The 21,580-nt window shown below is 39.5% G+C and overlaps 1 protein-coding gene across 1 annotated transcript in view; it reads left to right on the forward strand.

Moving 5' to 3' along the window:
* The first annotated feature begins 5,626 nt into the window (after window positions 1-5,626).
* LOC517475 (organic anion transporter 7-like) overlaps window positions 5,627-21,580 on the forward strand; it is a 29,653-nt gene continuing 13,699 nt past the window's right edge. The window contains exons 1-5 of the mRNA XM_003588032.6: window positions 5,627-6,172; window positions 7,168-7,271; window positions 16,773-16,927; window positions 17,029-17,197; window positions 19,744-19,867. Coding sequence (XP_003588080.3) covers window positions 5,771-6,172; window positions 7,168-7,271; window positions 16,773-16,927; window positions 17,029-17,197; window positions 19,744-19,867 — 954 coding nt within the window. The 5' untranslated portion in view covers window positions 5,627-5,770. The remainder of the gene's footprint in view (window positions 6,173-7,167; window positions 7,272-16,772; window positions 16,928-17,028; window positions 17,198-19,743; window positions 19,868-21,580) is intronic.

The raw sequence follows: 21,580 nt of genomic DNA on the forward strand, positions 1-21,580 counted from the left end.
TCACCATCTTTCTAAATTCCATATATATGCATTAGTATACTGTATTGGTGTTTTTCTTTCTGGCTTACTTCACTCTGTATAATAGGTTCCAGTTTCATCCATCTCATTAGAACTGATTCAGATGTATTCTTTTTAATAGCTGAGTAATACTCCATTGTGTATATGTACCACTGCTTTCTTATCCATTCATCTGCTGATGGACATCTAGGTTGCTTCCATGTCCTGGCTATTATAAACAGTGCTGCGATGAACATTGGGGTACACGTGTCTCTTTCCCTTCTGGTTTCCTCAGTCTGTATGCCCAGCAGTGGGATTGCTGGATCATAAGGCAGTTCTATTTCCAGTTTTTTAAGGAATCTCCACACTGTTCTCCATAGTGGCTGAACTAGTTTGCATTCCCACCAACAGTGTAAGAGAGTTCCCTTTTCTCCACACCCTCTCCAGCATTTATTGCTTGTAGACTTTTGGATCACAGCCATTCTGACTGGTGTGAAATGGTACCTCATAGTGGTTTTGATTTGCATTTCTCTGATAATGAGTGATGTTGAGCATCTTTTCATGTGTTCTTTAGCCATCTGTATGTCTTATTTGGAGAAATGTCTATTTAATTCTTTGGCCCATTTTTTGATTGGGTCGTTTATTTTTCTGGAGTTGAGCTGTAGGAGTTGTTTGTATATTTTTGAGATTAGTTGTTTGTCAGTTGCTTCATTTGCTATTATTTTCTCCCATTCTGAAGGCTGCCTTTTCACCTTGCTAATAGTTTCCTTTGTTGTGCAGAAGCTTTTAAGTTTAATTAGGTCCCATTTGTTTATTTTTGCTTTTAATTTTTTTTAACACCCTCCCACATAAATGAATTCCTCCAGGTATTATCCTAGGGAGTGGTGGTCGCTGCTGCTGCTGCTTTGCTTTTATTTCCAATATTCTGGGAGATGGGTCATAGAGGATCCTGCTGTGATGTATGTCGGAGAGTGTTTTGCCTATGTTCTCCTCTAGGAGTTTTATAGTTTCTGGTCTTACGTTGAGATCTTTAATCCATTTTGAATTTATTTTTGTGTATGGTGTTAGAAAGTATTCTAGTTTCATTCTTTTACAAGTGGTTGACCAGTTTTCCCAGCACCACTTGTTAAAGAGATTGTCTTTAATCCATTGTATATTCTTGCTTCCTTTGTCAAAGATAAGGTGTCCATATGTGCGTGGATTTATCTCTGGGCTTTCTATTTTGTTCCATTGATCAATATTTCTGTCTTTGTGCCAGTACCATACTGTCTTGATGACTGTGGCTTTGTAGTAGAGCCTGAAGTCAGGCAGGTTGATTCCTCCAGTTCCATTCTTCTTTCTCAAGGTAGCTTTGGCTATTCGAGGTTTTTTGTATTTCCATGCAAATTGTGAAATTATTTGTTCTAGCTCTGTGAAGAATACCGTTGGTAGCTTGATAGGGATTGCGTTGAATCTATAAATTGCCTTGGGTAGTATATTCATTTTCACTATATTGATTCCTCCAATCCATGAACATGGTATATTTCTCCATCTATTAGTGTCCACTTTGATTTCTTTCACCAGTGTTTTATAGTTTTCTATATATAGGTCTTTAGTTTCTTTAGGTAGATATATTCCTAAGTATTTTATTCTTTTTGTTGCAATGGTGAATGGAATTGTTTCCTTAATTTCTCTTTCTGTTTTCTCATTATTAGTGTATAGGAATGCAAGGGATTTCTGTGTGTTGATTTTATATCCTGCAACTTTACTATAATCATTGATTAGTTCTAGTAATTTTCTGGTGGAGTCTTTAGGGTTTTTTATGTAGAGGATCATGTCATCTGCAAATAGTGAGCATTTTACTTCTTCTTTTCCAATTTGGATTCCTTTTATTTCTTTTTCTGCTCTGATTGCTGTGGCCAAAACTTCCAAAACTATGTTGAATAGTAATGGTGAAAGTGGGCACCCTTGTCTTGTTCCTGACTTTAGGGGAAATGCTTTCAATTTTTCACCATTAAGGATAATGTTTGCCGTGGGTTTGTCATATATAGCTTACCATAGCAAAAATCAACAAATCCAAAAGCTGGTTCTTTGAAAGGATAAATAAAAGTGACAAACCATTAGCCAAACTCATCAAGAAACAAAGGAAGAAAAATCAAATCAATAAAATTAGAAATGAAAATGGAGAGATCACAACAGACAATACAGAAATACAAAGGATCATAAGAGACAACTATCAGCAATAAAATGCCAATAAAATGGACAACGTGGAAGAAATGGAAAAATTCTTAGAAAAGTACAACTTTCCAAAACTGAACCAGGAAGAAATAGAAAATCTTAACAGACCCATCACAAGCATGGAAATTGAAACTGTAATCAGAAATCTTTCAGCAAACAAAAGCCCAGGTCCAGACGGCTTCACAGCTGAATTCTACCAAAAGTTTAGAGAAGAGCTAACACGTATCCTACTCAAACTCTTCCAGAAAATTACAGAGGAAGGTAAACTTCCAAACTAATGCTATGAGGCCACCATCACCCTAATACCAAAACCTGACAAAGATGCCACAAAAAAAGAAAACTACAGGCCAATGTCACTGATGAACATAGATGCAAAAATCCTTAACAAAATTCTAGCAGTCAGAATCCAACAATGCATTAAAAAGATCATACACCATGACCAAGTGGGCTTTATCCCAGGGATGCAAGGATTCTTCAATATCTGCAAATCAATCAACGTAATACACCACATTAACAAATTGAAAAGTAAAAGCCATATGATTATCTTAATAGATGCAGAGAAAGCCTTTGACAAAACTCAACATCCATTTATGATTAAAAACTCTCCAGAAAGCAGGAATAGAAGGAACATACCTCCAGGTGCTTTTTTATTTCCTCTTTGATTTCTTCAGTGACCCCTTGGCTGTTTAGTAATCACATCGCTAGCCCTCATATGTTTGTATATTGTACAGTTTCCTCTTTTAGTTGATTTTTTTATTCACATAGAACTGTGTTTGATATGACTTGAAATTTCTTAAATTTATCAAGATTTTTCTTGCAGCTTAGCATGTGATATGCTGAATATTCCCCATATACTTGAAAAGAATGTGTATTCTGCTGCTTTGGGATGAAATGTTCTGTGTACAGTGAATCCCCTACATACAAACCTTCAAGTTGAGAACTTGCAAAGATGCAAGTGTGCATTCGCATGTCCAACCACATAGTTTGTTCATGTGTCTGGCATACATTGTCAAATATGTACATCCTTTACAAGTGGTTGTGCTTTTGTGTACTTTACTGCACAGCAGTAAAATTGTGAAAGTGATGTCTCTACTTTTTAACGGACTAAGTTTGTCACAGCTTTCCTTCCAAGGAGCAAGCATCTTTCCTTTAAAGAAGCAAGAAATTTTATTTACAATCTTTTCATATTTACTTCTATGTATTTTGCTTGTTTTAACAATTATATTTAGACTTTAAAAAATATTTAATGCTATTCAAGGTGATATTTTATTCCACTTTATTCTCTTCAATTATTCCATAGCATTTTGTGCATCTGCCATATGTGTATCTTATGACATAAGAATATAATTAGTTATTTATTTCTCCTGTACTCACTGGATTATAAATGCCATGGAGTTATAGTTCCTTAAAACTAGCACAGAAAAGATCCTCACAAATGCTATCTGTATGAGTAAACAAGCTAAATAAATAAACCTCTATAAGAACTTGCCATTGTCATAGCCCTCTACCCTCCATCATTGCCCACTTTCCCCCCATTTCAAAAAAAAAACACTTTGCCAACAAAGGTTCATATAATCAAAGCTATGGTTTATCCAGTAATCATTTATGGACGTGAGAGCTGGATCATAAATGAAAGCCCAGAATTTATGCTTTTGAATCACGGTGCTGTAGAAGACTCTTGAAGTCCCTTGGACTACAAGGGGATCAAACCACCCAATCCTAAAGGAAATCAACCCTGAATATTCTTTTTTTTTTTTTTAATTTATTTGTTTATTTATTGGAGGCTAATTACTATCTGGTCCCATCACGTCATGGGAAATAGATGGGGAAACAGTGGAAACAGTGTCAGACTTTATTTTGGGGGGCTCCAAAATCTCTGTAGATGGTGATTGCAGCCATGAAATTAAAAGAAGCTTACTCCTTGGAAGAAAATTATGTATACCTGTGGCGGATTCATTTTGATATTTGGCAAAACTAATACAATTATGTAAAGTTTAAAAATAAAATAAAATTAGGAAAAAAAATAAAAAAAGAAAATTATGACCAATCTAGATAGCATATTGAAAAGCAGAGATATTACTTTACCAACAAAAGTCCGTCTAGTCAAGGCTGTGGTTTTTCCTGTGGTCATGTATGGATGTGAGAGTTGGACTGTGAAGAAGGCTGAGTGCCAAAGACTTGATGCTTTTGAACTGTGGTGTTGGAGAAGACTCTTGAGAGTCCCTTGGACTGCAAGGAGATCCAACCAGTCCATTCTGAAAGAGATCAGCCCTCGGATTTCTTTGGAAGGAATGATGTTAAAGCTGAAACTCCAATACTTTGGCCACCTCATGTGAAGAGTTGACTCACTGGAAAAGACTCTGATACTGGGAGGGATTGGGGGCAGGAGGAGAAAGGGACAACAGAAGATGAGATGGCTGGATGGCATCACTGACTCGATTGACGTGAGTCTGAACCCCGGGAATTGGTGATGGACAGGGAGGCCTGGCATGCTGCGATTCATGGGGTTGCAAAGAGTTGGACACGACTGAGTGACTGAACTGAACTGAACTGAATTACTTTACAATATTGTATTGGTTTTGCCATACACTGACATGAATCCGCCATGGGTGCACATGTGTTCCCTATCCTGAACCCCCCTCCCACTTCCCTCCCCATCCCATCCGTCTGGGTCGTCCCAGTACACCAGCCCCAAGCACCCTGTATCAAGGACTGATGCTAAAGCTCCAATACTTTGGCCACCTGATGTGACGAGCTGACTCATTGAAAAAGACTGTGATGCTGGGAAAGATTGAAGGCAAAAGGAGAAGAGGACAACAGGATAAGATGGTTGGATAGCATCACCAACTCAATAGACATGAATCTGAGCAAACTCTGGGAGATGGTGAAGGAAAGTGATGCCTGGTGTGCTGCAATCTGAGGGGTCTCAGTGTTGGACATGACTTAGGAACTGAACAACAACAATTTTCATTGTGTTGATTTTCATTGATCTGATTTGAACTGAAGCAGTTACTGGAAGAGAAGGATTTCATCATATTTTACTTGTTTTAATTTAACGCAGGATTATTTTCATTAACTCTTTTAATAAAGATTCAGTACTAACTGAGCAAAAATCTACTTTCACTTCTTTTCACACACAAAAAGTCATAAAGCACTTAACACTTGAGTCTCACATATTACACTTTGAAAAAGGACTGTGCAAGCAATATAGAAGGTTGTTTTAGTTTATTTACTAGAGAATCTACAAGTCAAAGTTCAGTGCTACTTTGGATCTTGCTGGAAGAATTTTTACAAAGTAAACATGTAACAGATGTGATCATCAACAGCTAGAGTTACTCAGCAATTATTGATCTCTAATAAATCGCTAATTACTTCCCTGACCTTAAAACAACAGAAAGAAACAGCTTCCACTATCCTGATGGAAGAGCCAGTTGAGAAGAAAGTTGGCCAGGATCAACACACACTTAGTGTGACATTGCAGCTGGAAATATTTTTTCCCTTGAGCTTTTCTAGATAGTCATTTTGCCTCCTTTTGAGGACCACCTGCTCAGCCTTGATGGCCTTTCAGGACCTTCTGGATCAAGTTGGAGGCCTGGGGAGATTCCAGATCCTTCAGATGGTTTTCTTTTGTATCTCTAGCCTCATAGTGTACCCTCACATCCTACTGGAGAACTTCACTGCAGCCATCCCTGATCATCGCTGCTGGGTCCACATCTTGGACAATGACACTGACTCGGCTAATGACACTGGGACCCTCAGTCAAGATGCCTTCCTGAGAATCTCCATTCCACTGGACTCAAACCTGAGGCCAGAGAAGTGTCGTCGCTTCAGCCACCCCCAGTGGCAGTTCCTTTACCTGAATGGGACCTTCCCCAACATGACTGACCTGGACACAGAGCCCTGTGTGGATGGCTGGATGTATGATCGAAGTTCCTTCTCCTCCACCATCGTAACTGAGGTAAGAGGCCCCATTTACCTCTTGTGAGTACATGATCTGGGTGTTTAGGGGTAACAGAATAATGAACATGCTTCTAGCCTTTAGTCACTAGGTAGGTGTTCATTCTTCATCCTTTCAGGAAATATTAATTGCCTCTCTATTAAATGCCAGGCACCTACATATTTAATGAGTCTGCTGCTGCTGCTGCTGCTAAGTCGCTTCAGTCGTGTCTGACTCTGTGTGACCCCATAGACAGCAGACCACCAGGCTCCACCGTCTAACAAACTCCAAAATAGAAATGAACCCTTCTATTATAGTACTTTTATTCTTGGGATGACCAAAGTCTAAACAAGTAATTTATGTAATGTGTTTAAAATGTTATACCAGGTCAGTAATGCTCATCATTTGATTGTATATTACAAATATTTACTGACTGATGAAAAACTCCATTCCAAGACTATATTCTGGAGCAGTCATACTACATCTACTATAAAGTTCTAATCAGTAAAATTTTATATCTCCTCAAATGAGTTCTCTCTGTGGCCAAGACTGAGAACTACTTAGTCTGATGTAAGCTGGAGATTACTAAAACCAACAGATTTAGAGTACACTTCCCTAAGGAAGCTTTGTTTAAATGAGACCTGAACTAATGCAGAAAAAAAGAAGCTGAAGAGGGTGATAAAGGCCCAAAATATTGAACTTTGCAAGTTATGTTAAGAAGTTTTGACCAGATTTCCACTGAGAGATTGTTTAAGTTTATTTTTTATCAGAGGATAATTGCTTTACAAAGTTGTGTTGGTTTCTGCCATACAACAATAGAATAAACCCTAAGTATACATATGCCACTCCCTCTTGAACTTCCCTCCCACCCCCACATCCTACCCCTTTAAGTTGTCACAGAGCACTGGTTTGAGCTCCTGGTGTTATATAGCTGCTTCCCACTAGCTATTTTACATATAGTAATGAGATTTTAAGCTGCTGTGAAGCTCTGCAGTGATGGTGTCCTTCTCTTTCAGTGGGACCTGGTATGTAAATCTGAGTCACTGATCTCAGTGGCTAAATTCCTAGTCATGAGTGGAATTCTGGTGGGAGGCATCGTATATGGTTATTTATCAGACAGGTGAGTATCTCTCAATCATAGCTTTCTTTATTCTCAAGTACTTTCAGCTTATGAATTATTCTTTCATTAAGAAATATATATATATTTCAACTTAGTTTTATGAAGCATCAATCATAACAATTGAGAAGTGTTTTATTTAACTTTGAATAATCATTGTGTCCATATAGTTAAATACTCAGAAAATTACAACAAAAAAAGAATACTTGTTACAATTACTTCAGTATTACAAATACTTCAGTATTCTTGCCTTGAGAACCCCATGAACAATATGAAAAGGCAAAAATATAGGACACTGAAAGATGAACTCCCCAGGTTGGTAGGTGCCCAATATGCTACTGGAGATCAGTGGAGAACTAACTGGAGAAAGAATGAAGAGATGGAGCTAAAGCAAAAACAATACACAGTTGTGGATGTAACTGGTGATAGAAGCAAGGTCCAATGCTATAAACAGCAATATTGCATAGGAACCTGGAATGTTAGGTCCATGAATCAAGGCAAATTGGAAGTGGTCAAACAGGAGATGGCAAGAGTAAACATTGACATTTTAGGAATCAGCAAACTAAAATGGACTGGAATGGGTGAATTTAACTCACATGACCATTATATCTGCTACTGTGGGCAAGAATCCCTTAGAAGAAATGGAGTAGCCATCATGGTCAACAAAAGAGTCCAAAATGCAGTACTTAGATGCAATCTCAAAAATGACAGAATGATCTCTGTTTTTTTCCAAGGCAAACCATTCAATATCACAGTAATCCAAGTCTATGCCCTGGCCAGTGATGCTGAAGATGCTGAAGTTGAACAGTTCTATGAAGACCTACAAGACCTTTTAGAACTAACATCCAAAAAAGATGTCCTTTTCATTACAGGGGACAGGAATGCAAAAGTAGGAAGTCAAGAAACACCTGGAGTAACAGGCAAATTTGGCCTTGGAGTACAGAATGAAGCAGGGCAAAGGCTAATAGAGTTCTGCCAAGAGAACGCACTGGTCATAGCAAACACCCTCTTCCAACAACACAAGAGAAGACTCTACACATGGACATCACCAGATGGCTAACGTCAAAGTCACATTGATTATATTTTTTGCAGTCAAAGATGGAGAAGCTCTACACAGTCAGCAAAAACAAGACTGGGAGCTGACTGTGGCTCAGATCATGACCTACTTATTGCCAAATTGAAGAAAGTCGGGAAAACCACTAGACATTCAGGTATGACCTAAGTCAAATCCCTTTTGATTATACATTGGAAGTGAGAAATAGATTTAAGGGACTAGATCTGATGGACAGAGTGCCTGATGAACTATGGATGGAGGTTTGTGACCTTCTACAGGAGACAGGGATCAAGACCATCCCCAAGAAAAAGAAAAGCAAAAAAGCGAAATGGCTGTCTGAGGAGGCCTTACAAATAGCTGTGAAAAGAAGAGAAGCGAAAAGCAAAGGAGAAAAGGAAAGATATACCCATTTGAATGCAGAGTTCTAAAAAAAAATAGCTAGGAGAGATAAGAAAGCCTTCCTCAGTGATCAATGCAAAAAAATAGAGGGAAACAACAGAATGGGAAAGACTAGAGATCTCTTCAAGACAATTAGAGATACCAAGTGAACATTTCATGCAAAGATAGGCTCAATAAAAGAACAGAAATGATATGGACCTAACAGAAGCAGAAGATATTAAGAAGGGGTGGCAAGAATACACAGAAGAACTATACAAAAAAAATCTTCATGACCCAGATAGCCACGATAGTGTGATCACTCACCTAGAGCAAGACATCATGGAATGTGAAGTCAAGTGGGCCTTAGAAAGTATCACTACAAACAAAGCTAGTGGAGGTGATGGAATTCCAGTTGAGCTATTTCAAACCCTAAAAGATGATGCTGTGAAAGTGCTGCACTCAATATGCCAGCAAATTTGGAAAACAGCAGTGGCCACAGGACTGGAAAAGGTCAGTTTCATTCCAATCCCAAAGAAAGGCAATGCCAAAGAATGCTCAAATTACCGCACAATTGCACTCATCTCACACGCTAGTAAAGTAATGCTCAAAATACTCCTGCTGAAGCCAGGCTTCAGCAATACATGAACTGTGAACTTCCACATGTTCAAGCTGGATTTAGAAAAGGCAGAGGAACCAGAGACCAAATTGCCAACATCTGCTGGATCATCAAAAAAGCAAGAGAGTTCCAGAAAAACATCTATTTCTGCTTTATTGACTATGCCAAAGCCTTTGACTGTGTGGATCACAATAAACTATGGAAAATTCTGAAAGAGATGGGAATACCAGACCACCTGACCTGCCTCTTGAGAAACCTGTATGCAGTTCAGGAAGCAACAGTTATAACTGGACATGGAACAATAGACTGGTTCCAAATAGGAAAAGGAGTATGTCAAGGCTGTATATTGCCACCCTGCTTATTTAACTTATATGCAGAGTACATCAAGAGAAACGCTGGGCTGGAGGAAGAACAAGCTGGAATCAAGATTGCTGGGAGAAATATCAGTAACCTCAGATATGTAGATGACACCACTCTTATGGTGGAAAGTGAAGAAGAACTAAAGAGCCTCTTAATGAAAGTGAAAGAGGAGAGTGAAAAAATGGGCTTAAAGCTCAACATTCAGAAAACTAAGATCATGGCATCCAGTCCCATCACTTCATGGCAAATAGATGGGGAAACAGTGGAAACAGTGGCTGCCTTTATTTTGGGGGGCTCCAAAATCACTGTAGATAGTGATTGCAGCCATGAAATTAAAAGACACTTACTCCTTGGAAGGAAAGTTATGACCAACCTAGATAAGGTACGTCCAGTCAAGGCTATGGTTTTTTCAGTGGTCATGTATGGATGTGAGAGTTGGACTGTGAAGAAAGCTGAATGCCAAAGAATTGATGCTTTTGAACTGTGGTGTTGGAGAAGACTCTTGAGAGTCCCTTGGACTGCAAGGAGATCCAACCAGTCCATCCTAAAGGAGATCAGTCTTGGGCGTTCATTGGAAGGACTGATGTTGAAGCTGAAACTGGAATACTTTGGCCACCTGATGCAAAGAGCTGACTCATTTGAAAAGACCCTGATGCTGGGAAAGGTTGAAGGCGTGAGGAGAAGGGGATGACAGAGGATGAGATAGTTGGATGGCATCACTGAGTCAGTGAACATGAATTTGGGTAATCTCTGGGAGTTGGTGATGGACAGGTAGGCTGGCATGCTGTGGTCCACAGGGTTGCAAAGAGTCGGACACAACTGAGCGACTGAACTGAACTGAAATGAATTACAATCACAATATTGTGGGACTTATGTAATCGCCCCAGGGATATAGATACACAAATGGAGAGAATTAACCAGTGTGATAAGGCCATTTTGTCAACACTAAGTTCTGCATACAAGATACAGAAGCAACATCTCCATCAGACCTGGAAGCATTTCTGGACAGAATTTAGAGAGGGAATGCCATAACATATTAATTTGGAAATTAACAGCTATCTATGGGAACAGAAAGAAGATGTTCCATGACATGGGATTCCACTTCTTTGCAGACATCATATGGCTAAACGTGTTTTTAGCCTTTGCCATGAGTATTGTATTGATCTATTCCTAAGCTCTGTTAGCTGAATGGTTATGGATGCTCAGAGAATGGTCATCACATCATAGCTGCCCATGTGTGATGGGTATAAATCCTATTAAACTAAACATATGGGCACACAGCAATGTGTCATTGGTGGTCTATTGAAAAAGTATGCCATAATTTTGATTTTAATTTTTGCAAAAGCAGTTCTCTAAAGATAAATTTGACAACCATACAATTAATCCAGTAACTGCTATTTCAACATCTTTAAGTCCTGTGACAATACTTCTGAAGTAGACAATCATTGCCACCACTGAAGTATGTCTCCCACAGACATATTGGAGAACTGAGGAGAGTCTTATCATCCATCTGCATAATGGTAACTTTTGCTCAGCTAAAAACTATGAAATTGGAATTAGTGAAGCTCAGTCGTGTCTGACTCTTGTGACCCCATAGACTATAGAGCCCATGGAATTCTCCAGGCCAGAATACTGGAGTGGGTAGCATTTCCCTTCTCCAGAGGATCTTCCCAACCCAGGGGTCTAACCCAGGTCTCCCACATTGCAGGCAGATTCTTTACCAGCTGAGCCACAAGGGGAGCCCAAGAATACTGAAGCCTATCCCTTCTCCAGAGGATCTTCCAGACCCAGGAATCAAACTGGGGTCTCCTGCATTGTAGGCAGATTCTTTACCAACTGAGCTTTAGGGAAGCCCCTATGAAATTGGAATATATCATAATAAATGTAAATTAGAAAACAGTTCAGAATCAGAGTATTCACTTTCAACAAACCTGTAACCCAGGCATCTGTGAAAATGTCATGAGAAAATGCAGAGATCAATATTCTTATTGAGTTATAATTGACAGATACAACTATATATATTTAAAGTATACAACATGATGTTTTGACATATGCATACAATATGAACTACATTATCTGTATCTATTGAATTGGTTATACTATTTTTATCCTTCTTTCTGTTAACGTGATGTATCACATTAATGATTGTGTATGTTGAACTGTTCTTGCATCCCAGGGATAAATCCCACTTTCCACTTTATCACTTCAGTTACTCAGTTGTATCCAGCTGTTTGCAACCCCATGGACTGCAGCATGCCAGGCTTACCTGTCCATCGCCAACTCCCAGAGCTTGCTCAAACTCATGTCCATTGAGTTAGTGATGGCATCCAACCATCTCATCTTCTGCATCCCCTTCTCCTCCTGCCTTCAATCTTTCCCAGCACCAGGGTCTTTTCCAACCAATCAGTTCTTCACATCAGGTGGCCAAAGTATTGGAGCTTCCGCTTCAGCATCAGTCCTTCCAATGAATATTCAGGACTGACTTCCTTTAAGATTGACAGGTTTGATATCCTCACTGTCCAAGGGATTCTCAAGATCTTCTCCAGTACCACAGTTCAAAAGCATCAATTCTTAGGTGCTCAGCTTTCTTTATGGTCCAGCTCTCACATCCATACTACTGGAAAAACCATAGCTTTGACTAGATGGACATTTGTCAGCAAAGTAATGTTTCTGCTTTTTAATATGCTGTCTAGGTTTGTCATAGCTTTTCTTCCAAGGAGCAAGCATCTTTTGATTTCATGGCTACAATCACCATCTGCAGTGATTTCAGAGCTCAAGAAAATAAAGTCTGCCACTGTTTCCATTGTTTCCCTATCTATTTGTCATGAAGTGATGGGACTAGATACATGATCTTAGTTTTTTGAATGTTCAATTTTAAGCCAGTTTTTTCACTTTCCTCTTTCACTTTCATCAAGAGGCTCTTTAGTCCCTCTCACTTTATCAGGGTGTATGATTCTTTAAGTGTATCATTAAATTAAGCTTGCTAATATTTTGTTGCTTCGTGATTGGTTCTTAGGAGGTTGTATGTTTCTGGAATTTATCCATTCCTTAAAGGCCATCCAATTTGTTAGCATATAATTATTTGCACTGCTGCTAGGTCGCTTCAGTCGTGTCCGACTCCGTGTGACCCCATAGACAGCAGCCCACCAGGCTCCCCCGTCCCTGGGATTCTCCAGGCAAGAACACTGGAGTGGGTTGCCATTTCCTTTTCCAATGCATGAAAGTGAAAAGTGAAAGTGAAGTCATTCAGTCGTGCCCGACTCTTAGCGACTCCATGGACTGCAGCCTTCCAGGCTCCTCCGTCCATGGGATTTTCCAGGCAAGAGTACTGGAGTGGGGTGCCATTGCCTTCTCTGTAATTATTTGTAGTACTTGCTTATAATCCTTCATATTTCTGTGGTATCAGTTTTAATGTTTCCTCTCATTTCTGATTTTATTCGTTTACGTCTTCTCAATGAAGAAGTCTAGTTTTTTGTCAGTCTAGCTAATAGTTTGTCAATTTTGTTAATTTAAAAAAAAACTCTGCTTCATTGATATTTTATATTTTCTAATCTCTATTTTATTTATCTCTGCTCTGATCTTTGTTATTTCCTTCCTCTGCTAGCTTTAGGTTTAGTTTCCTAGTTCCTTGAGGTGTAAAGTTGGGGTGCTAATTTGAGTTCTCTCTTTTTTTTTTAAATTTTATTTTATTTTTAAACTTTACAATATTGTATTAGTTTTGCCAAATATCGAAATGAATCTGCCACAGGTATACATGTGTTCCCCATCCTGAACCCTCTGCTTTATTGACTATGACAAAACCTTTGACTGTGTGGATCACAATAAACTGTGGAAAATTCTTCAAGAGATGGGCATACCAGACCACCTGACCTGCCTCTTGAGAAACCTATATGCAGGTCAGGAAGCAACAGTTAGAACTGGACATGGAACAATAGACTGGTTCCAAGTAGGAAAAGGAGTTCCTCAAGGCTGTATATTGTCACCCTGCTTGTTTAACTTTTATGCAGAGTACATCATGAGACATGCTGGGCTGCAGGAAGCACAAGCTAAAATCAATATTGCCAGGAGAAATATCAATAACCTTAGATATGCAGATGACACCACCCTAATGGCAGAAAGTGAAAAAGAACTAAAGGGCCCCTTGATGAAAATGAAAGAGGGGAGTGAAAAAGTGGGCTTAAAGTTCAACATTCAGAAAACTAAGATCATGGCATCGGTCCAATCACTTCAAGGCAAATAGATGGGGAAACAGTGGAAACAGTGTCAGACTTTATTTTGGGGGGCTCCAAAATCACTGCAGATGGTGATTGCAGCCATGAAATTAAAAAACACTTACTCCTTGGAAGGAAAGTTATGACCAACCTAGATAGCATATTCAAAAGCAGAGATATTACTTTGCCAGCAAAGGTCCATCTAGTCAAGGCTCTGTTTTTTCCAGTAGTCATGTATGGATGTAAGAGTTGGACTGTGAAGAAAGCTGAGCACTGAAGAATTGATGCTTTTGAACTGTGGAGTTGGAGAAGACTCTTGAGAGTCCCTTGGACTGCAAGGAGATCCAACCAGTCCATCCTAAAGGAGATCAGTCCTGGGTGTTCATTGGAAGGACTGATGCTGAGGGTGAACCTCCAATACTTTGGCCACCTCATGTGAAGAGTTGACTCATTGGAAAAGACCCTGATGGTGGGAGGGATTGGGGGCAGGTGGAGAAGGGGATGACAGAGGATGAGATGCCTGGATGGCATCACCAATTCGATGCACAAGAGTTTGGGTGAACTCTGGGAGTTGGTGATGGACAGGAAGGCCTGGCGTGCTGCGATTCATGGGGGTTGCAAAGAGTCAGACAAGACTGAGCGACTAAACTGAACTGAACATCTTTTTAAAAAAAATGATACAAATGAACTTATTCACTAAACATTGACTTAGAGAGTGAACTTATGGTTTCCAGTGGGGAAGTGTGGAAGGGAGGGATAGACTGGCAGAAAAAAAATATAGTTCAAATCATTATTTCCTATTGATTTTCCATTTCCATTTTCCACTGTTGAAAGTGGTATTGAAGTCCCCTGCTATTATTTCACTATTGTCTATTTCTGCCTTCAGATTGTTAATATTTGCTCAGTCTCTTATTTTGCCCTTCTCTTAATTTGTCTTTCTGTTTCTCTTCTTCTTTTGGGACTTCCACAATGAGAATAGTGTTTTATTTGTTGGTGTTCATAATCCAACAGACATTCTGTACTCTCTTTAATATTTTTTCTTTGTTCTTCTCTGATTGGAAATTTTCAAATGACTTGTCCTTGAGTTCATAGATTTTTCCTCCATTTTATACATCTTTTGTTGGTGCTCTGTATATTGTTTCACTTATTGTATTCTTCAGCTGTAGAATTTGGTTCATATTTATCATTTCTAGCTCTCTGTTCAACTTCTTATTTTGTTCATGTATTATTTTCTTAATGTCATTGAATTCCCAACCTGCATTCTCTTGTAGCTCATTGAGTTTCCTTAAGACAGTTTTCTTGAATTCTTCATGAAGCAGTTCAAAGACATCCACTTATTAGAGGTCAGTTGCTGCAAAACTATTCTGTTTCTTTGTTGGTGTCCTGTTTCCTTGATCTTTTATGTTTCTTATAGTGTTGTATTGATATATGCACATTTCACAGAACAATTACCTCTTCCAAACTTGATAGACTAGGTTTGTTGGAGAAAGACCTTCACTTGCGGTGGAGTGAGCAGGTACCAGCTGGGTGGGGTGTGCCAATTCCAGCTGTGAGGAAGGTCCAGGAGTGTAGTCTCCATGAAGCTCCACCAAGTGAAGGCTGCATTGGTAGCAGCCCTCTAATATTATTGGTGCAAGGGCTGTTTTGGGTACGGATGCCTACCACATCTTTCCTCAGAGTGTGCTGGTCATTTTGCCCTTGATAGGAGGTGTAATTGATGTTGCAAGGTTCACAGCCTGCACTGAATGTTGGGTAGATCCTCCTCTTTGCTCCGTGACCGTCATAGCCCTGTCAAGGGTGGGATCTGATCCCCAGTTGTTGGAATAGAAGCCCTAAGGGTCAGATTCCATAAGGCTCCATTGCCCTTAAGTGCAAGCTTTGTGCCAAAGGAAGTTAGTCCTATAGCAAGTGGGGCCTGTGTGATCACAGTGAACTTAGGTACCTCCCATGCAGGCATTCACAGTTCTGCCCAGTAGCAGCCCAAATTTTCATCCCTTCTCTTGTGTTCATCCTAACGCAGTACTATAGTGGCTCTGGGAGCTGGCGTGAGCAGCTGCAGGGATCAAGGTGGCTGCCCTGCTGCCTGGGACTTTGGGGGCTGCCTCTTTAAATCCCTCTTTTAAAATATTTGCTTCTGTGTTTCTTCCTTCTCCATCTTATCAAATTCCTCTCAGCATTTTCTAAGTCCCTCTGCTTCTGTCATGACTGTCTTCTATATTGTTTTAGAAGGAAACCTGTTGCCCAAAGCCAACAAACCCAAAGTCAGCAAGGAGGGTCTCGTATGCAACCCATCAGCCACTGTGATGGATTTATTCCACAGGCGTTGTTTTCAAATAAGTTCTGTTGTAAACTGTGAGCCTAAATTAGCAAGTACAACTTTAGATTCCCTGAGTGTAGGTTTTATACAGAATCCCTATGCTAAAGGCATGTGTTAGTAGAAGGGACAGTTATAATATTTTAAAATTCCAAAATTTGCAACCTGCCTATATGGTTTAAATTGGTGTCAACCCAATACTAGTAACAGAAGAGAGAAGAGGCTTTGATACATTCAGTTTCTGTTTACACACGGGAAGTTTGCTTCTCAGATCTGCCATTTATTGTTGATGCTTTAAGGATTCATTGCATCTGCCTGCAATAAGGGAGACCCGGGTTTGATCCCTGGGTTGGGAAGATCCCCTGGAGGGCAACCCACTCCAGTACTCTTGCCTGGAGAATCCCATGGACGGAGGAACCTGGTGGGCTACACTCCATGGGGTCGCAAAGAGTTGGACACGACTGAGCGACTTCACTTTCACTTTCTAAGGATTCAAAGTGCTTTCTTTTTGCTAGTTTTTACAAGAGGTTGTTATTGTTCCTATAGCCTAATTTGGTGCTTTCTTTCTCAGGTTTGGGAGGAAGTTTATAATCAGGTTGTGTTTCCTCCAGCTTGCCATTGTTGATACCTTTACAGTCATTGCCCCCAATTTCCTCATTTACTGCTCACTACGTTTCTTGGCTGGAATGTCTGCTACATGTCTCCTGACAAATAATGTTTTGCTCAGTAAGTCAATGCTTTGTATCTTCAGTGTTTTCCAAGTCTTAACTCTGACCTTGAAATTCCATGTTTATTTAAATAAAATTTCCGCTTGTGTTTTCTTTCAGCACTGGAATGGACAGAGCCCCGATTCCAAGCTATGGCAACAACACTGTTGATGGCTGCCACTAGTCTGGGACAGACAATCCTTGGAGGCCTGGCTTTTGCCATTCGAGACTGGCACACTCTCCAGCTAGTGATGTCTGCACCACTCTTTGTTTTGTTTCTGGCCTCAAGGTATGAACTTCTTTCCTCCTCTGTCTTGTGAGAGTCTGGGGTGAGAATGTACATGGAATCAAATACAAGAATTCTGTTTGGTCCTGGTCTATCCCTGAGTATTGAAGAAGGAAATGGCAACCCATTCCAGTATTCGTGCCTCGAAAATTCCACGGACAAGAGCCTAGTAGGCTACAGTCCATGGGGTCGGAAAGAGTCAGACATGACTGGGTGACTTCCACTTCACTTCATACCTGAGTATGTACTCTCCTTATATGTACCCCATGTACATTCGAGAAGCAAAACAGGTAGAGTTGCCAGATAAAATTAAAGACATTCAATGAAATTTGAATTTAAGATAGCCAGCTAATATTTTTGTGAAATTATATCCCAAATATTGTAAGATACATAATTATACTGAAAATTGTTCATGATTTATATGAAATTTCTAGCTGGGTTTTGTATTTTTGTTTGCTACTGAATAAAACACAATAAATCCCATTGTATTCAAATTTCAAACAAGCAACAAATAATTTTTTATCTAAAATATTGCATGGGGCATAGTTCTAATTAAAAGTTTACCTTTTTTACTTGAAGTCCAAATTTAACTAGGCACACTATTTTTACATGCTAAAACCAGCAACCCTAAAGACAGAGGACAGCAAAGAATCTTCTGGGAATTCTGAGTCTTTTGAGGTCTTTCCATCCTTACTAAAAAGACTTAACGAGTATGATGCAAACAGAATTGATACAAAAATATTATCCCTACAGAGAAAAACATCTGAAGGTGAGCTAGCCTCCATTACAATCTGTGATTATAGGTATGGCTTTGCAAAAAAATTATGTGATACAGAAGATATGGACATTTTTCATTTTTTTAACTGATATTGGAGAGAGGAATGGAAAGCAAATTCACCTCCACAACTTAGTAAAGAAAAAGCAGCGTGGTTCCTCTAGTTTAAATTAAGTCAGATTGGATCAGTTCACTTCAGTTCAGTCACTCAGTCATGTCCGACTTTTCACGACCCCAAAGATCACAGCACGCCAGGCCTCCATGTCCATCACCAACTCCTGGAGTCTGTCCATTGAGTTGGTGATGCTATCCAACCATCTCATCCTCTGTTGTCCCCTTCTCCTCCCACCCTCAATCTTTCCCAGCATCAGGGTCTTTTCACATGAGTCAGCTCTTTGCATCAGGTGACCAAAGTTTTGGAGTTTCAGCTTCAACATCAGTCCTTCCATTGAACACCCAGGACTGATCTCCTTTAGGATGAGCTGGTTGGATCTCCTTGCAGTCCAAGGGACTCTCAAGAGTCTTCTCCAACACCACAGTTCAAAAGCATCAATTCTTCGGCATTCAGCTTTCTTTATAGTCCAACTCTCACATCCATACATGACCACTGGAAAAACCATAGCCTTGACTAGATGGACCTTTTTTGGCAAAGTAATCTCTCTGCTTTTTAATATGCTGTCTAGTTTGGTCATAACTTTCCTTCCAAGGAGTAAGTCTCTTTTAATTTCAAGGCTGCAGTCACCTCTGCAGTGATTTTGGAGCTCCCAAAAATAACGGCAGCCACTGTTTTCACTGTTTCCCCATCTATTTGCCATGAAGTCCCTATTTGGGACTGGATGACATCATCTTAGTTTTCTGAATGCTGAGCTTTAAGCCAACTTTTTCACTCTCCTCTTTCACTTTCATCAAGAGGTTCTTTAGTTCTTCTTCACTTTCTGCCATAAGGGTGGTGTCATCTGCATATCTGAGGTTACTGATATTTCTCCCGGCAATATTGATTCCAGCTTGTGCTTCCTCCAGCCCAGTGTTTCTCATGATGTACCCTGCATATAAGTTAAATAAGCAGGGTAACAATATACAATAACCTAAGAAGGCTGTTCAGAAGAAGATTATTGTCTGAAAATGACTCTCCCTCAGAGAAATGATTACAGATATATTAATAATATAATGAGGTGAGTTCATTTAGACTGGAGGCTGTAGTCTCTGTCAGGCTCATCCTTTGTGTCACTACACCCTCATAACAGTTCTGCAGAGTCTGTGGGACTGCCTCCTTGCTACACAGATGATAAAATCAAGGCAGCTATAAGTAACTCGCTTATGTAGCCAGATTCCATCATAACTGGTAGGAGCGGGAGTGATTCCAATCTGTGTGAGCCTTTGGCATATATAAATCACTTAAGGGCCCTTATTTTAGAAAAATGACACATTATGAAGAGACATTTCTTATGCCCTTATAAGAACCTTGGCAAAGGCCTGTACAAGTACGGATCCCTCATGTTTCAGCTTCATGAGCTCCCTGGTAAATTTGCCTCTGGTTCAGAAGGGAGTCAATATGACTCCAGCCTGCAATCTCCATAGTGAAGGTAAACCACACAGAGAGGTCATCTCATTTTTCCCTAGTTATGGCACAAGAGAATGTAAGTTTATAAATTTTGGTATAATCCAACAAGTGGTAGGCATCAGACTGGAGGGGAAAGGCATCTCTGGAAAAAGGCTATGTGCAAAAAGGACAAGTGAGAGTTGACTACACTTTTGTCCTACTCTTCTATTTTAGGTGGTTGATAGAATCTGCTCGGTGGTTGATTACTATAGACAAACCCAAAAAGGGCTTAAAAGAACTTCAAAAAGCAGCCCACAGAAATGGAAGGAAGAATGCTGGAGATATCCTAACCATGGAGGTGAGGAGGCTGGGAGTTAGTTACAAAATGCAAGAAAAACATATATGTTATTCTTTATATTATTTATATTTCATATATATCATTCTTATCCATAAGAGGAAGGGAAAGCAAGATCACAGTTGTGGTTATGAGGCTTCTTACCTCACTGTCCTGTTTCTCAACAAGTATCAACATTGTTTGTGTTGGCATTGGCAGAGAACACGTTGCTGCTAAAAGTAGACACAGATATTTTACTTAACAGAGGAAAAGATCACTAATTATTAACAACTGGAAAGACTGAGCATTGGTCACACATTAACTTGGTAAGAGAAAGTAACCAAAACTAATTTTTTCTTTCCAGTTCAATGTTCTGATAGCCTTTTTTCAGGGCAACAAGACCATTAGGAAGGTTCCATGACTGTGCAGAATAGAGCATACAGAACTTCATATTTCTGTTCATTCACTCACAAACACTTTGATCCATGCAATCTACTGATGCTTACCTATGGCAAGTTTGGTTCTATCCCTGGAAATATGACAGTGAACAATACAAATCTCTGTTTTGTGAAAGTGACAGTCAGCTTACCACACGTCCCAAGGGTAAAACTGAAGAGGTATGCCTCAAAGAAGTGATTTTCTTTTTTATTTTTCTTCCTAGGTAGGTAAAACATTGTGGACCATTAAGTGACTCATTCATCATATCATGCACATACATAAAATACTTATCAAAAGATTACAGTGTGTGAGACATGTTACTTGGTCATGAATAACAGAATAAGCCAGGATTCCAGCCTTCTAGAATCTTTCATATAGATTTGAGGGGGAAAGTAACAGATATTTTTAAGTCTAAATGTTTGCAATGATAGGAGATAGAAAGATTTCTACTGAAGACCCTGAAAAAAAGAGTCTACCTTCATTTTATTGGAAAAAAAATAATAATTAGCTGGTTCAGGAAAAGAAATGCAATATTTTTGGAAGCATATTCAATGACATATCTAATGAAATTTTTATACTCCCAAAAGAAAGCAGAGGCTCTTTTTAAAAGAGATTTGAATAAGGAGAAGCAAAATGCTTCTGAGAGTTAAGATTCAATTGAAGATGGGGGAAAGGAATCAAAGCATGCTCAGTTGTGTCTGACTTTTTGCATCTCCATGGACTGCAGCCTGTCAGGTTCCTCTGTCCATGAGATATTCCTGGCAAGAATACCAGAGTGGGTTGCCATTTCCTTCTCCAGGGGATCTTCCTGACCCAGGGATTGAAGGTGTGTCTCTTACATCTCCTGCATTAGCAGCTGGGTTCTTTACCACTGAGCCACCTGGGAAGAAATCAGTTTCTCCCATAATGAAGCCATTACATGGGGATAATACCCCTGAGGGTCCTTGACATGATGGAGAATATGTTGATACATGCTTCTGAAATAAAAAAGAAAACCTCTAAATTGGTATTGACCTATGGTTCTTTTAAAACTGCATTGATATAACCCTATCTCATACAAAATTAAATTGTACTAACTTATTTCTGAGGAACTATCTTTATAGTCAAGCCCAAATCTAACATTTTGCCTACCAGTTTGGCCCAGTACAGAGAATGAAAGATTTGATCTTACAAGGGCCAGGCACATAACAAAAACAAGTGATACAAGCAGTAAGTAAGACAAGAATAAAGCATTATCAAAGTGAAAGGCAGCTGACGATCACCTCAGTGCCAGGGGAAGAAAGGGAGTTTTGCACAAGA

This window comes from Bos taurus, chromosome 29 (genome assembly GCF_002263795.3).
Source record: "Bos taurus isolate L1 Dominette 01449 registration number 42190680 breed Hereford chromosome 29, ARS-UCD2.0, whole genome shotgun sequence".
In the NCBI taxonomy this organism is placed as follows: Eukaryota; Metazoa; Chordata; class Mammalia; order Artiodactyla; family Bovidae; genus Bos; species Bos taurus.